The sequence below is a fragment of the Lycium barbarum genome, chromosome 9 (genome assembly GCF_019175385.1).
Source record: "Lycium barbarum isolate Lr01 chromosome 9, ASM1917538v2, whole genome shotgun sequence".
Classification (NCBI taxonomy): domain Eukaryota; kingdom Viridiplantae; phylum Streptophyta; class Magnoliopsida; order Solanales; family Solanaceae; genus Lycium; species Lycium barbarum.
Window position 1 is genome coordinate 9,856,577 of NC_083345.1, and position 17,478 is coordinate 9,874,054.

The following is a 17,478-nucleotide window of genomic DNA, read 5'->3' on the forward strand; positions in this document are numbered from 1 at the left end:
ACTCTCAAAGCGTATTATTAGATATGCGCACTCTTTTTCCTTCATTAGGACTTTTTCCCACAGGGTTTTTTCTAATAAGGTTTTAACGAGACACATCATCTATTAATAGATATCCAAGGGGGAGTGTCAAAAATATCCCAAATAGTGGATATCCAAAATATCCCAAAATATCCCAAAATATCTCAAAATATCTCATGTCCTGTTTCTCTATAAATAGGATGCACAAATGCAATGTTGAAAGAGCAGAAGTAATATAAACTGATATCTCTCTACATATTCTCTCTACATATTTCTTCCGTATATTTACTTTATAGTTATTATTTTATAACAAAATGTTAGTTGTTTTCACATATCTATCTTATGTGTCAAAAATATTGAGTTCAGCTGAACCATAAAAATGTAAGTTGCATATGCAGCCTCGGGCCACCAATTCATCTAAACCAGTACTTTTAGAGTAGAGAAGAAATTAATGTGTAAAAATAAATTAAAATTGCAACAAAATACTATTATATGATTTATGAACCGATAATTTTTAAATATGTAATGGGTTCAGTGTTAATAACATTCATGGTTGAACCCATTGAGTTTAAATTCTGAGTTGGCCCATCTCCAAACCACCTTTGTCCATTTAAGACAGAGAAAAAAATTCCAAGAGTAAATTGAAATAAGAAAAAATAGCAAAGCATTAACAAAGACAAGAAAATCTCAATCGTTTGGGAAGTTGGTCCCAACACCAGAATAAGATCCAAAAATCAATTTTCTTTTGATTAAGTACATTAGTTCCATAACTCAATAACTTAAATGTAGAATGAGATCTTCTTGATTGATTTGCACACATGCAACAAACCCAAGATTCAATAAGTGAAGACAATAATGACAAATAACACTCCTAGTTCAGTAACCAGTACATAAAATCATAACATGATTATTAGCTGTTTCCTGATCTTTGAAGACAAGCATTGGCAGATGTGATCATATGGGCAGAGACAAAATGGAGGGGTGCTGTCTTGGTAGGTAAATAAGTTGCTTCAAAAGTTGCTTAACATGATTGCAAAATTTAAAAACTTGCATTTTACTCAAAAACATTGAACTACTATTACCACAACTCATCAGTAAAAACCTGTTTTACATACTTTCATGAAATTCATTCTCCCTGCAAGATAAACACACAAGCTAACACACGGAGCATGGCGTGTTTCGAACGTGCATCGCCAGCATTGAAAGAGATTCTGCTCAGATTATACCGGTAAAATGAACTACTTCTTGTTCTTTGTACTTCAAGTCATGGTTCAAGATTTACTTCTCGATAAAGTAGACAAATATTCTTTTGCCTGTAGAGGTTAACAAAACAAAGCATTTTACTAGTTTAAATTATATATCTATCTTGAATAAGTTAGAATCATGACCTGTTCCAGAATGGCAGCCATAATATGAGCCATAACAACTTCTGTAATTTCAAGACCTAGTAAATAGGTTTTGTTTAATATTCGAGTTCAGTTCCAACTTCCAATTTCCATAGTAATTCTAGTCTGTCGAAAACATGATAGTGAACATTACTTTTTCACTAAAAGTTTCAAGATCACACTACTAGAAACTAAAATAAACTCAAGGTTGTGGCCTAGTGGTCAATGTAGTGGGGGAAGAACTATGAGGTCACAGGTTCAGATCAGCGGAAACAAAAACACTAGGTGATTTCTTTCCATCTGCCTAAGTCGTCTTTAGAAAAATCTAGAATAAAATTCACAGAACTTGTTTGAGAACATCTCATAAAGTAAAGAGGAGAAAGTACAAAACATAAGGCAATAGTACAGATTAAGCAGGAATCATTAGGTAAAGTGCAATTAAGTTTTGCATAAATACAGGATTAGTGAACATTGCCGATGAATACGAATATATGAATATTTATGATGTGGGAAACACTGGGTATGTTGTTGTTATGATGTGGAAGTAGAATGAAATTGAGTGTGCAGAAAAAGGGTTATATTTGGCAGACAAGAGAAGGCGTTGTACAAGTAGAAGTCTAATTCTAGGACAACATTTATTTTTTGCACTATCAAATGTTGCTTTCAAGTTCAACAGTCCAGTTAGTGACAGCAATATTGAACAAACTTGAGGGAATGCCATTTTTTGTAACCACAAGCAAATATACTGGATTTACCAAAGTGCTCAAAAGAGATGAGATGAGCCAACCACCATATTCTCCGAGTTTGTGCTAAGTTGGTCCCGCTGCAGAAACAACATGCCATTATTTAGATTCATGCAACAAATTGAACTACTTCCTTATATAGTTATACATCAAGTTAGACTAGAATTTATGACTGAATAATCGTAATTTTAAGTTGATGAGGAGGGGGTGGGGGTGGAGGACAGGGTTAAGTTTGGGAAGAGGTATCGCTTGGGAGGTTTGCAAGTTCAGTCAGGTCCAACATGGTGTTCAGGAAACTATCCAAGAAGGATATTTATAAGAAAATAGCAGCAATAATAACAACTACGTCTCAATCACAAGCTAGTTGGGCGGTCAATATATGAATCCTAACTATCCATTTCACTCCACTTGGATCCGCACCATTACTATATTCAAGAGATTTATAGGAAACCTACAAAGAAAAGACACATCAATAACATCGAATAAACAGAGAGATCTGCTTTGGAACCTCCTTTTCTGAAGTCAAGAGGTTGACTACTACAGCCAATCTAGGTTAAGAGATGATGATTCCAGACTCAAAAAAAGTTAAAATAATTCTTTTATTTTCTGAAAACTTGGTGAATTACTTGAACCTCCCTCTAGTTTAGGAACAAAAAGGACCTCCCATTAGTTTAGCAGACGAACTAGACCTCCCATTTCCAGTTCAAAAATTACATAGATAATTCTTGCCAAACCGTAAATGACAGAATTCATTGAGATTCGACTGTTCCATTTCTCACTATTGAGAAAGACATTTTACAGTAGCCCAAAAACAAAACTATACAAAGTTGAAGTCCATTTAGTTTTGTTAAGCTTGAAAAAAATGGGTGTAAGTAATTCACCATTTTTTTACTAACTGAATTTTAAGCAGTCCTCAAATATTTTTTCTTCCTGGAGTGAATCTTAATTTCTTGAATAACACAGATGTAAAAACTAAAACTCTTACAATGATCATGCTTTTTTATATTCTTGAGACAGAGATGAACGGGCCATTGATGCCGACCATCACCTTCATGAATTTGGGTCCGTTGACTATTACATTCAGGTAAGAGCAACAAGCAACCACTAGCACACATCAATTTTTTTCTGATATTCAACAATCCAAAATATGTGTTAAAGTTTTCATAACCTTTTTCTTTTTGAAATACTTTGTCAGTCGTTGGTGTCAGATCCTGATCATACTTACTTATCAATATCAACCCCAATTCTGTCTCAAGCATTCTTGATCTCAACTCGGCTTTCACGTTACACTATAAAGAAGGTAAAAGCAATTAGTGCTGAAGTTGTGGAGATTGTTGAGCCTCCAAAAGAAGGATATCAGCTGACTTTACGACTCAATTTTGCTAAATTGCCGTATGGTAAAGGTTTGGAACTCCTCACATCAACTCTGCTCTTCCCCTGTCTTTTTCCTGTTCTAGAAACATCACATATCAGTAGTGGAACAAAATTGAACTTCTTTCTTGTCAAGTAATTGGAGCTTTGTAAACTTAAAATCACATTTTTCTTGCTGCTAGAACAGCTTCAGTTAAGACTAACTCTCTGTGGATGCAAAGAAATTGGATGTTGGAGGTTTACTAAGCAGTTCTATTTAAGTATTTCTTTCGGCAACAATAAACCGCACGCCAGGAAACTACAGAAGAAATAAGAAGAGGGAAGAAGGAGCTTGATGGAGAGTCATGTCTACAAAATTTCAGAACAGGGAAAGACTCATGTTTGCATAGTTGATTAAAGTAATAAGACTAGTAATCAAGTTTACTGCAAAAATAAAAACAATGGAGCAAAGATAATAATACCTGTCTTTAGATACATGCTTCTGTTTGTTATTACTGAAACCAAGCCCGTCCAGTATTCTAGATCTTCGAACTAAAATGAGCAAATGATGTAAACATACTGAAACCGGGAATTATTTATCGTAAAAGAGAATGTACAGAAAATGCTTTCTACATCATCGTAACAAACTGGATCAAGTAAATAGTAGAAATAGTCCCAAGAAATCCCAGCAAATAGATACATGCAACTTAAAACAAACTCAGATATATTAATGTTGCTTCCTAGAAAAGATCTGAATTATCTGCCATCTTCATTTAGAGCCTGTTTGGATGGGCTTATGCCTATAAGCTGTTTTCAGCTTATAAGCTGCTTTAGATAAGCTAAGTCAAATGGGCCCAATTATTTTTTTGAGCTTATTTTAAGCACAAAATGACTTTAAGCTGGCCAGCCAAACACTCAAAAAAGCTGAAAACAGCTTATAAGCAACTTATAAGCCAATCCAAACGGGCTCTTAATGCTATTACGACGACTTACTTTTAGTATATTCAATCTCAAATCACTAAAATTTTCCCCCTTCTGTAACAAATCAACATTACAACTTTGATAGTATTCCACACCGCAGTGGTGCTCATAAAATTTGTGTTGTCTTGTGTTCTTTTCAGAGTCGATAAAAGTGATCACAAACATTGCTGCTGTGCAAGGTGTAATCCTGAGTTCTCAGCTGGAAGAAATGCTGATGAATGTGAACTCACAAGATGTGGCTCAAGGGATGTACAAACCAATCAAACTTGTTTATCACCCAAGAGAGCCGTTTTATGTCATTAAACAGGTACCTCACATTATGTGATAACTTTATTTAATCACCATTACTGAAAATATAATTCCAAATGTAAGGATAGATGAACACACTGAAAATACAATTCCAAATTTTAAAATGCATTATATGGCAGCCACATATGCTGTAATCCTTTGTGATGATCAATTAGTTAATTTAGCATTCAGGTAGCGATACTCAAAATCATGCTCCAAAAAGTGGGAAAATAATGTAGAAAAAACTTCCTTTCTAAAATCTGAAATTTGTTTGACAGAATAAAGCCTCATGCTTCATGCTTCTTAATATGTAAACTCCACATTTGTGACAGCCCCAGAAAATCACGGCAGTCTTCCCAATGCGTTTTAAGGATAAAACAGATGTGATTATAGCAACAGCTTTCTTCCAGGTGACCAATTTTATAACATGTACGACTCTGTAGCTTTATAGCATGTATCACTTTGTTCAAGCGTTGAGGATAACTGACAGTTTCCCCAGCAGGAACTCATGGATGTGGCAAATTCAAAAGCATGTGCCAAGGCACCCCATTGCATCTGGTCCCCTATTCCACCTCCTGAGCTAAGAGGAGAAGCAATTGAAGACTTAAGCACAAATGGGGGATTTGTTTCTTTTGGTATCAACTTAAGTTCTATTAACACCTCACATGTATACACAAATTAAACAGCCTCCCTACCATTGAAGGTGGGGGTAAGGTCTGCGTACACTCTACCCTCCCCAGACCCCACATTGTGGGATTCTACTGGGTATGGTCTTGTTATTGTTGTATGTATACACAAATTACTGTTGCTCTAAAATAAATGAAACATTTGATAATGGCAAAAGAAAAATATTGATGTTACTTCAGCTTTGGAGAAGAAAACAGACTCCCTAAACATGAGTGATGATTTGAAAGAGACGTTTAAAAAGAGAAAGGGTCTTCTTGTAAACTTGCAAGATCTTGGAATTGGATTTAGCCTGATATTTACCTTTTTACCATGGCATTCACAGATATCACGTCGCGTCATATTGAAGGGAGAAGGCTAGACAAGACTGTGTGGAACCTTCTGAACTTTTATGCATTTGTCAAAAATCATGTAAAGGTAAGAAAATCCTTTGAGTGATAGCATTATAACTATTAAAATCTTATGTCTATATTCTGCACCAAACAGAGCACTCGAGGATTCATACAAAGAAGGATGAGAACATGTCTGAAGAGCCTGGTTGAGGTAAACCACTATATCTAATATTCACCAGGAGCAGCACATTATAATTCATGAAGTATAAACTATAGAAAAACTCTCTTACTTTCTGCATTCTGAGATGTTAATTTTGCACAAATACGCAAAGTGATGAACTAATATCTGATCACAACTTGCAGGTCTTAGAGAAAACGGGATTTCAAGATGACCAACAGATTAAAGAGGTGAAAGGTATGAATCTTTGAATTTGAGGTCATCATATATTTGAATAGAAACCTAAAGAGAACTTAACAACCAAATAACAGCACAAAAGGATTTATGATGTTTATGCACATATAATGAAAGACCATAAATTCTATTAGCTTGGAACCACTTACCTTCCATATATCTTTTTTTTTCTTTTTTAACTGTTTTGCTAACTATATACATCCTTTTTATTTTACTTCATGCAGGATACAAGCGCATGAAAAAGTGGGTAAATTTCCCAAAATTCAAAATACTCAGATATAGAATTGCTTTCACCAGTAAACTTAAGAGGATTCGTTCGAGATAAAATCCATGGGTTCGGCCGCTTTCATAAAAAATGGTTGACATTCCTCAGCTTTTCCTCCAAGATAAAATACAGAAAGCTGGAAAAATATATTTCTCTTCAACATTAGGATAGTTGACCTCAAAAGGGACTATCCTTTAATCAGGATAGTTGTTACACTCTAGCATGTAAAACACCTTTGTATTTGTCACTTTCTCAAATGTTGTCAATACATATCGATACCCGTCTACCATGTACAAATATTAAAGCACAATAAACGAGTTGGTTAACAGTTGTTTTATACTTCTATCACAGATTAAACCCAGATTTGCATATCACTCTAGCTGTTAAGTAAGAAAGTTTCTTTCTATTTGATGATCAACAGTTTGAAGGTGATTATTTAGTGCAACGTCCATAAACATTAGATCAATTTGCTACCTTCTTACCATGGAACGGGTACCTACTCATAACTATTCCGCTAACAGTTAGGCATTAGCTTTGATTTACTTTGACATAAACATCAGTTAACGGATGACAAAGTACGTAATGTTTTTCTATTTTCCAAATGAAACAGAAGTACATAACGTGACTTTATATATACTGTATATCTATAAATACAAGAATCATAAAGAAAGGTAAATTGTTCAGACTCTTGACACATTTGAAAATTTTGAAGATGAGGTTTATGCACAGGTATTTTGATAAGCAGTCACATTTATGAACTGTCCGCATGTACACAAGACTAGAAGTCAGTCTCCCTTGGCATTGACATGAAAGAGAAAAGTGAGGTTTGCGTACATACCTCCAAGACTCTAAGGAGAGACAAATGTAATACCTGAAAATAGTATTGATGGCTTTTGAAGCAATATCAGGTAACACAAGCAAAAGTGTCCTGTATCTATCTAAGACGTTGCAGAATTTCCAGACTTTGGCAGAGATACTTATGGCTCATCTATAGGGAGCTAGCCACAAAGCTATGGATATTTGGCAAGGGGTAGCGGGGAAATTTGATAGAAGCTCCACACAAGGGAAAGACGATATCTCTCCATTAGGAAGAAGACTCAAACTTACTAACAGTGTGTTGACAGCATTTTTACATATTTTATGTCCTTGTTTCCATTCCTGCTAAGGTTTATCTTAACAACATAGGGAGAAACGCTGTAGGGGAAATATTAATCAACATTAATACCATCTGATAAAGTGAAGTCTAATACTGAAACCACAGGAGGAATGGGATCTCAGATCGATAACTCACAAAATCTTTTTAATTGGCTGTGAAGATAAAATTATGAAGTGAAAGCTTTATTGGAGAGGGCATCTGGAACGATAAAGATACCTATGGGAGGAGTTTAGGCTAATGTTTTCGTTGAAGTTGGTGATGGAATGAAGATAAGATTCTGACCGGACAAGTTGGTTAAGTCAAATGCCTCTCAAAGATGAATTTCGAGAATTTCTATTATTCCCATAAATGCAGAAGGCACCATTGTCTAGTGCACAGACAATGCAAGTTGGAATATTAAGAAATTTTCATGATTGGGAGGTACAAAGGCTGATTTTCTGGCTAAAAGAGCTGGAGGAAGGTGGCAGTATAGCAGGGAGGTGAGATCATTTACAGTAATAGCATTTTACCAAAACCTGATTCAATCTAGGGGAGCTGAGAAAGATTGACATGGAAAACTCTGGAAGAATACAAAGGCCCTACAAGAGTATTCTATCAGGAGGAATGCTATGCCTGAAGCTTAACACAAGAAAATATAAAGAGAAAGGGGGATAATAATTGCGTAACATATACTACTTTATCAAATATAATAATAATATTCGGTAACAAATTACTCCCTAAAAACTAGACGTCTTATGAATTTGTTTACCTGGTGTAAATTCTCTTCTGTAAATAGCATAGAACAGTTCTTGGATTTTGCCAGCTCGCTATTTCTAGTCCAATTCTTATGTATTGGAGCAAAAAAAAAAAAAAAACTTTTTTCAATTCCCATGTACTTTTGTTATTTCGCATCTTCTGATAACTTCAATGAATCTTCTTACTTCATAAAAAAGAGCTTTGTAATACTGTAAATGCTAAGGGGTTTAGGGAATTATATTGGTGTAAGGGATACTACTTCTGTGAGCTGGATAGTTAAGACTCAAAACATTTGTCTTTCAAGTATATTTGTACTAAACACAAGATCGTACTTTGACTCACGAAGTTCTTTCTTTGCTACCAGCATTTTGCCATTAACAACCAAATGAATATACAAATATAGAAAGACAACAATAATATAGTGAACTATAGAAACTCTGCTTTCATTCAGTAATAAGTGTCAGAAATGATAACTTTCATGCTAGTAAGACTGTAAGGTACATTGGAAAAGACATCGAAGCTCAAGAGAAACAAAAGGCTAGAATTTCCTATATAAGATTAAAAAACAAATGTGCAAATTCGAAACTTACAAGGAAACCACTTCTGTAGTTTCTTTTCGAATCCTTCTCTATCAAAGAACATCGAAAATTTCTCATTCTAACTCTAATTCAGGAAGCGGACGCATCAACACACCCTCTGATCCAACCTGTGCTAGCAACGGTCCACTTGTATCGCCACATCTCATCCTCTTGTTCCGATTCAACAACGCAAACAACCCGAAGCTCATAATCATCACCACAATAACATGTACTATAAACAACAGATCCATCAATGCAGTTCCCCTCAACTTATTCTCCTCAAGATCACATTTAACATCATTCTTTCCCTTAGCTAACCCCACCAAAAGACTCTCACATCCCTCTAAAGAAAACACATCAGTATACAACAACCCAACTTGCAAAACCCAAGTCCCTTTCAACACAAGTATACAAGAAAACAAAAAACTCCACAAAGAAACAAGATTGTTTCAATGCTAAACACAAACAACAACCAGCACAAACAAATGCTAATTCACCCAAATGTCCATACATATCACCACTAAGACCAACAAGTCCTTTCCCATTCATCAAGAATTCAACAGCAAAACAAACCCCACCAAAACTATAAACCAAACTATCAAGAATTGCATAAAGATCAAAACTTTCTTTAACTATAATCAAAATCAATAATACCCAAAAGAAGAAAATGACTAAAGATTGTTGCAAGAATGAGAATTTATATGTTACATTGTTGCCTGAAAAAGCTAAGAACAAAAATACATGAGAAAAAGAGGCAATTGGAAGGATTATAAGAAGAGAGTATAAATCAAGATTTTTTAATTTTGGTTCTGAGAAATATGCAGCCTTGCGCCACCAATTCATCTGAACCCGGTACTTTTAGAGTAGAGAAGAAATTAATGTGTAAAATCAATTAAAATTGCAACAAAATACTATTATATGATTTATGAACCAATTATTTTTAAATATGTGATGGGTTCAGTGTTAATAACCTTAATGGTTGAACCCATTGAGTTTAAATTCTGAATTGACCTGTCTCCAAACCACCTTTGTCCATTTAAGAGAGAATTTTTTTTTTCCCAGAGTAAATTGAAATAAGAAAAAATAGCAAAGCTTAAGAAAGACAAGAAAATCTCAATTGTATGGGAAGTTGGTCCCAACACTAGAATAAGATCCAAAAATAAATTTTCTTTTGATTATGTACATTAGTTCCATAACTCAATAACTTAAATGTAGAACTTGATTGATTTGCACACATGCAACAAACCCAAGATTCAATAAGTGAAGACAATAATGATGATAAGACTCCTAGTTCAGTAGCCAGTACATAGAATCATAACATGATTATTATTTGTTTCCTGATCTTTGAAGGCAAGCATTGGCAGATATATCATAAGGACTGAGAGACAAAAGGGAGGGGTGCCATTTGTCTTGGTAGGTAAATAAATTGCTTCAAAAGTTGCTAAACATGATTGCAAAATTTAGAAACTTGCATTTTACTCAAAAAAGAGAACTACTACTACACAACTCATCAGTAACAACCTGTTTTACATACCTTCATGAAGTTCATTCTACCTTCAAGATCAACACACAAGGTAACACACGGAGCATGGCGTGTTTCGAACGTGCATCGCCAGCATTGAAGGAGATTCTGCTCAGATTATACCGGTAAAATGAACTACTTGTTATTTTTACTTCAAGTCTATTTTTACTTCTCAGTAAAATAGACATCCTTTTCCTGTACAGTGCTGATCATAGTGGACGATGTGTCTAGTATTCAAGATCACTTCCGATTTTCATGAAAATTTTCAAGATCACATTATTAGAAACTGAAATTAAATTCACAGAGCATGTTGGAGAACATCTCATAAGTAAACAGGAGAAAGTACAGAACATAAGGATATTGTACAGATTAAGCAGGAGTCATTAGGTAAAGTATAATTAGGTTTTGAATAGAAATACAGGATCAGTAAACATTGACGATAAATAAGAATTTATGTACAGTTATGCTGTGGAAGTGGATAGAAATTTACTGTGCAGAAGGGTTGTATTTGTCAGACTAGATAAGGTGTTGTACAAGTAAACTTCCAATTCTAGCACAACATTTGTTATTTGCACTATCAAATGTTGCTTTCAGCAGTCCAGTTAGTGACAGCAATATTGATCAAATTTAAGGGAATGCCACTTTTGTGCCCACAAGCCAGGTACACTGGACTTACCAAAGTGCTTGAAGGAGGTGAGCCAACAGCGATATTCTCGAAGTTTTTGCTTTGTCCCACTGCAGAAACAACATGCTGTTATAAATCATAGTCATGCAACACATAAATTGGAACTACTTCCTTTTATAGTTATTCATTAAGTTAGACTAGAAATTATGACTGAATAAGCGCGATTTTAGACAAGGTAGAAGACACTATTGAGAAATACATTTTAGATAGTCCAAAAACAAAACTATACAAAGTTGAGGTCCATTTAGTATTGTTAAGCAAGAATAAGTGTAAGTAATTCAACTTAGATTTTACTAACTGAACTTTAAGCAGTCCTTAAATGTTTTTCTTCCTGGAGTGAATCTTAACTTCCTGAATAACACATGTAAAAACTAGAACTCTCGCGATGAACATGCTCATTTTTTTTTTCTTTTTCTTGAGACAGAGATGAACGGATCATTGATGCCGATCATCACCTTCATGAATTTGGGTCTGTTGAATATTACATTCAGGTAAGAGCAACAAGCAATCACAAGCACACATTCCATGGCTGATTGAAGTTCATGGCACAAAAGGCTTGCCTTAACGAAGATTCTTCGGATCGAAGAACAATTTAAGTAATTAATTTTATATTAAAAAGGAACTTCAAGTTAAGAAATGCATTTTATAACAATCCAAAATATGTGTGATAAAGCTTCCATAACTTTTAACTTTTCAAAATATTTTATCAGTCCTTGATGTCAGATCCTGATCATACCTACTTATCCATATCAACCCCAATTCTGTCTCAAGCATTCCTGATCTCAACTCGACTTTCACGTTACACCATGGAGAAGGTAAAGGCAATTAGTGCTGAAGTTGTGGAGATTGTTGAGCCTCCAAAAGAAGGCTATCAGCTGACTTTACGACTCAATTTTGCTAGATTGCCGTATGGTAAAGGTTTGGAACTCCTCACATCAAGTCTGCTTCCCTACCCCCCCTCCTCTTTTTTTTTTTTCCTGTTCTAGAAACATCTCAGAAGCAGAATGGTAGATCATGTTATAAACAATTAAATTTGGCATCACAAGCCAAAAAGAGAACCATTATAGTGGTCAGCTACTTCCAGTTTTTTATAATAATGGTAGATCGGTAGTGTAACAAAATTGAACTTCTTTCTTGTCAGGTAATTTGATGTAAATTTATAATCACATCTTTCTTGCTGCTAGAACAGTTTCAGTCAAGATTACTCTGTGTAGATGCAAAGAAATTGAACGTTGCAGGTTTATTGAGCAGTTTTAACTAAATATTTCTTTCGGAAACAATAAGTTTCACAGAATCAAGAAACTTAAGAAGATGGAAAAAAATGACGGAAGGAGGAGCTAAATGGAGAGTCATGCCTACAAAAATTCAGAACAGGAACACTCATGTTTGCCTGCTAGTCAAGTTTAAAAAAAAAAAAAAAAAAAAAAAAAAAAAAGGAAAATAGAAATGGAGCAAAGAAAAGAAATACCTGTCTTTAGATACACGTTTCGGTTGGTTTTCACTGAAACCAAGTCATCCAGTATTCAAGATCTTCAAACTAAAAAGAGCAAATTCCCAGAAGAGATTTGAATTATCTGCCATCTTCATTGTATGCTGTTCAGACAATTTGGTTTTGGATATTTCAAATTCAAATCACTAAAATTTCCCCCACTTTTGCACAAATCAACATTTACAACTTTGTTAGTATTCCACACTGCAGTGGTGCTCATAAAATTGTGTTGTCTTGTTTTCTTTTCAGATTCGATAAAAACGATCACAGACATTGCTGCTGTGCAAGGTGTAATTCTGAGTTCTCAGCTGGAAGAAATGCTGATGAATGTGAATTCACAAGATGTGGCTCAAGGGATGTACAAACCAATCAAACTTGTTTATCACCCAAGAGAGCCTTTTTATGTCATAAAACAGGTAATCCGTATTATGTGAAACTTTTTTCAGTCACACCATCACTGAAAATACAATTTCTTTAGAAGGCACTAGTAGCATACTGTAATCATATTCTAAACTACGCCCTATAATACTTCCAAACTACTGCATATAGCTACTGCGCTATGCTAAGTTCAAAATATGGCACATGAACAGGCAACAACTATTTCAGCATATTAAAAGGAACTTGAATGAAGAGAGATAATTCTACAAAAAAAATGTAGAGAAAAAGTCCTTCCTAAATAATGAGATTTGTTTGAGAGGATACAGCCTCATGCTTCTTAATATGTGAACTCCACATTTGTGACAGCCCCAGAAAATCACGACAGTATTCCCAATGCGTTTTAAGGAGAAAACAGATGTGATTATAGCAACAGCTTTCTTCCAGGTGACCAATTTTATAACATGTACGACTCTGTAGCTTTATAGCATGTATCACTTTGTTCAAGCGTTGAGGATAACTGACAGTTTCCCCAGCAGGAACTCATGGATGTGGCAAATTCAAAAGCATGTGCCAAGGCACCCCATTGTATCTGGTCCCCTATTCCACCTCCTGAGCTAAGAGGAGAAGCAATTGAAGACTTAAGCACAAATGGAGGATTTGTTTCTTTTGGTATCAACTTAAGTCCTATTAACACCTCACATGTATAGACATATCACTGTTTCTCTAGAATAAGTGAAACATTTGATAATGGCAAAAGAAAAATATTTATGTTACTTCAGCTCTGGAGAAGAAAACAGACTCCAAAAACTTCCTAAACATGAGTGATGATTTGACACAGACATTTAAAAAGAGAAAAGGTCTACTTGTAAACTTGCAAGATCTTGGGATTGGATTTGGCCTAATATTTACCTTTTTATCATGGCATTCACAGATATCAAGTCGCGTCATATTGAAGGGAAAAGGCTAGACAAGACTGTGTGGAACCTTCTGAACTTTTACGCATTTGTCAAAAATCATGTAAAGGTAAAAAAGATCCTTTTAGAGTGATAGCATTATAACTATTAACATCTTATGTCTATATTCTGCACCAAACAGAGCACTCGAGGATTCATACAAAGAAGGATGAGAACATGTCTGAAGAGTCTAGTTGAGGTAAAACAATAGATCTAATATTCACCAGGAGTAGCACATTATAGTTCATGAAGTATGGACAACAGAAAAACACTCTGCATTCTGATATGTTAATTTTGCAAAAATACGCAAAGCGATAAACTATCTGATTGCAACTTGCAGGTCTTAGAGAAAACGGGACTTCAAGATGACCAACAGATTAAAGAGGTGAAAGGTATGAATCTTCGACTTTGAGGTCAACAATATATATTTGAATAGAAAGCCTAAAGAGAACTTAATGACCAAATAACTGTACGACAGGATATATGATGTTTATGCACATAAAAAGAAAGACCATAAATTCTATTAGCTTGGACCCACTTACCTTCCATATTGCTTTCTTTTCTTTCTTTTTTAACTGTTTTGCTAACTCTATACATCCTTTTTATTTTAATTTCTGCTCACATTGTTTTAACCAACATTCATGCAGGATACAAGCGCATCAAAAAGTTGGTAAATTTCTCAAAATTCAAAATGCTCAGTTATAGAAGTGCTTTCACCAGTAAACTTAAGAGGATTCCTTCCAGATTAAAAATCCATGGGTTCGGCCGTTTTCGTCGAAAATGGTTGACATGCCCCAGCTTCTCCTCCAAGTCAAAATACAGAAAGCTGGAAAAAGATATTTCTCTTCAACATAATCAGGATAGTTGACCTCAAAAGGGACAAAAATATCCTTTAATCAGGATAGTTGACACTCTAGCATGTAAAACACCTTTGTATTTCAAATATTGTCAATACATATTGATACCCGTGTACTATGTACAAATATTAAAGCACAATAAACGAGTTGGTTAGCAGTTATTTTACACTTCTATCATAGATTAAACCCAGATTTGCATATTACTCTAGCTGTTAAGTAAGAAAGTTTCTTTTCTATTTGATGATCAACTGATTATTCAGTGCAACTGTCCATAAACAGTAGATCATTTTGCTACCTTCATACCATGGAACGGGTATTTACTCATAACTATTACACTATCAGTAAGGCATTAGCTTTGATTTCCTTTAACATAAACATCTATTGATGGATGACAAAGTACGTGATGTTTCTCTCTTTTTTCTTTTCCAAATGAAAAAAGAATACATAAATGTGACTTTATATATGCTGTATATCTATAAATAAAAGAATCATGAAAAGAAAGATAAATTGTTCAGACTCTTGACACATTTGAAAATTTTGAAGATGAGGTTCATGCACAGGTATTTTGATGAGCGGTCACATTTAGGAACTGAGCGCATGTACACAAGACTAGAAGTCAGTCTCCCTTGGCATTGGCGTGAAAGAAAAAAGTGAGATTTGCATACATACCTCCAACCATCTAAGGAGAGACAATGTTATACCTGAAAAGAGTATTGATGGCTTTTGAAGCAATATCAGGTAACACAAGCAAAAGTTGTCCCGTATCTATCTAAGACGTTGCAGAATTTCCAGATTTGGGCAGAGATACTTAGGTATAAAGTGAGAGAATTCCCAACTAGCTATTTGGCTCATCTATAGGGAGCTAGCCACAAAGCTATGGATATTTGGCAAGGGGCAGCTGGGTAATTTGATAGAAGCTCCACAAAAGGGAAAGAAGATATCTCTCCATTAGGGAAAAAGACCCAAACTTTCTAACAGAGTGTTGACAGCATTTTTAGATATTTTATGTCCTTGTTTCCATTCCTGCTAAGGTTTATTAGGGATTGACAACATAAGGAGAAATTCTGTAGGAAGGAAATATTAATCAACATAAATACCATCTGATAAAGTGCAGTGTAGTACTGAAACCACAGAAGGAATGGGGTCTCAGATCGATAACCCACAAAATCTTTTTAATTGGCTGTGAAGATAACAATTATGAGGTGAAAGCTTTATTGATGATTGGGAGGTACAAAGGCTGATTTTGTTGCTAAAAGAGCTGGAGGAAGGGGGCAGTATAGCAGGGAGGTCAGATCATTTACAGTAATAGCATATTACCAGAGCATGATTCAACATAGGAGAGCTGAGAAAGAATGACCATGGAAAATTCTAGAAGAATAAAAAGGCCCTACAAAAGTATTCTATCAGGTAGGATTGCTATGCCTGAAGCTTGTCTAACACAAGAAATTACGGATAATATTTGCGTAACATATATTACTTTATTAAATATAATAGTAATAATAATATTTGGTAACAAATTACACCCTAAAGACTAGATTTCGTATGAATTTGTTTACCTGGTGTAAACTCTATTCTGTAAATAGAATAGAATAGTTCTTGGATTTTGCCAGCTCCCTATTTCTAGTCTAATTCTTATGTATTGGAGCTCAAAAAATCTTTTTTTCTTCCCATTTACTTTTGTTATTTCAAATCTTCTGATACCTTCAATGACTCTTCTTGCTTCGTAAAAAAGAACTCTATAACAAATGCTAAGGGGTTTAGGGAATTATATTGGTGTAAGAGATGTTACTTCTTTGAGCTGGATAGTTAAGACTCAAAACATTAGTCTTTGAAGTATCTTTGTACTAAAGACAAGATCGTACTTTGACTCACGAAGTTCTTTCTTTGCTACCAGCATTTTGCCATTAACAACCAAATGAATATACAAATATAGAAAGATAACAATAACATAATGAACTATAGAAACTCTGCTTTCATTCAATAATAAGTATCAGAAATGAAAACTTTCATGCTAGTAAGGTACATTGGAAAAGACATCGAAGCTCAAGAGAAACAAAAGGCTAGAATTTCCTATATAAGATTAAAAAACAAATGTGCAAATTCGAAACTTACAAGGAAACCACTTCTGTAGTTTCTTTTCGAATCCTTCTCTATCAAAGAACATCGAAAATTTCTCATTCTAACTCTAATTCAGGAAGCGGACGCATCAACACACCCTCTGATCCAACCTGTGCTAGCAACGGTCCACTTGTATCGCCACATCTCATCCTCTTGTTCCGATTCAACAACGCAAACAACCCGAAGCTCATAATCATCACCACAATAACATGTACTATAAACAACAGATCCATCAATGCAGTTCCCCTCAACTTATTCTCCTCAAGATCACATTTAACATCATTCTTTCCCTTAGCTAACCCCACCAAAAGACTCTCACATCCCTCTAAAGAAAACACATCAGTATACAACAACCCAACTTGCAAAACCCAAGTCCCTTTCAACACAAGTATACAAGAAAACAAAAACTCCACAAAGAAACAAGATTGTTTCAATGCTAAACACAAACAACAACCAGCACAAACAAATGCTAATTCACCCATAGGTTAGGGAACTCGCCTCCTTCACTGCTTCCACTCCAACTCGAACTAAAAACCTCTTCCTCATCTT

At 34.9% G+C, this 17,478-nt stretch overlaps 3 protein-coding genes and 2 long non-coding RNA genes across 8 annotated transcripts; 2 read left to right on the forward strand and 3 right to left on the reverse strand.

The window, feature by feature from the left end:
* Positions 1-1,067: 1,067 nt before the first annotated feature.
* On the forward strand, positions 1,068-6,827 carry LOC132609161 (actin-related protein 2/3 complex subunit 2B-like). The gene is made up of 10 exons (XM_060323026.1): positions 1,068-1,246; positions 3,164-3,230; positions 3,342-3,549; positions 4,618-4,784; positions 5,098-5,175; positions 5,268-5,400; positions 5,775-5,866; positions 5,936-5,992; positions 6,145-6,196; positions 6,418-6,827. Exons 1-10 carry the CDS (start codon positions 1,188-1,190, stop codon positions 6,516-6,518), a joined length of 1,014 nt encoding a protein of 337 aa, XP_060179009.1. The 5' UTR covers positions 1,068-1,187; the 3' UTR covers positions 6,519-6,827.
* LOC132609162 (uncharacterized) lies at positions 1,371-4,226 on the reverse strand. Of its 3 annotated transcripts, XR_009570722.1 has the most exons (4): positions 3,979-4,226; positions 3,372-3,594; positions 3,132-3,271; positions 1,371-2,226 (listed from the first exon to the last, which is right to left on the reverse strand). It is a non-coding gene; the product is annotated as an uncharacterized LOC132609162 (long non-coding RNA). The 3 variants fall into 3 exon arrangements; XR_009570721.1 differs by lacking the exon at positions 3,132-3,271; XR_009570723.1 differs by lacking the exon at positions 3,132-3,271 and having other exon boundaries at positions 3,372-3,599.
* A 2,174-nt stretch (positions 6,828-9,001) lies between the features above and the next one.
* On the reverse strand, positions 9,002-9,963 carry LOC132611617 (uncharacterized). Its single transcript, XM_060326022.1, has 3 exons — positions 9,939-9,963; positions 9,401-9,643; positions 9,002-9,321 (listed from the first exon to the last, which is right to left on the reverse strand). Exons 1-3 carry the CDS (start codon positions 9,961-9,963, stop codon positions 9,002-9,004), a joined length of 588 nt encoding a protein of 195 aa, XP_060182005.1.
* On the forward strand, positions 9,958-14,977 carry LOC132609160 (actin-related protein 2/3 complex subunit 2B-like). Of its 2 annotated transcripts, none has more exons than XM_060323024.1 (10): positions 9,958-10,574; positions 11,559-11,625; positions 11,845-12,052; positions 12,873-13,039; positions 13,368-13,445; positions 13,538-13,670; positions 13,933-14,024; positions 14,097-14,153; positions 14,295-14,346; positions 14,602-14,977. In XM_060323024.1, exons 1-10 carry the CDS (start codon positions 10,375-10,377, stop codon positions 14,820-14,822), a joined length of 1,275 nt encoding a protein of 424 aa, XP_060179007.1. In that variant the 5' UTR covers positions 9,958-10,374; the 3' UTR covers positions 14,823-14,977. The 2 variants fall into 2 exon arrangements, with proteins under 2 accessions (XP_060179007.1, XP_060179008.1); XM_060323025.1 differs by having other exon boundaries at positions 11,845-12,046.
* On the reverse strand, positions 10,537-12,821 carry LOC132609163 (uncharacterized). The gene is made up of 3 exons (XR_009570724.1): positions 12,603-12,821; positions 11,126-11,184; positions 10,537-10,692 (listed from the first exon to the last, which is right to left on the reverse strand). It is a non-coding gene; the product is annotated as an uncharacterized LOC132609163 (long non-coding RNA).
* Positions 14,978-17,478: the final 2,501 nt, after the last annotated feature.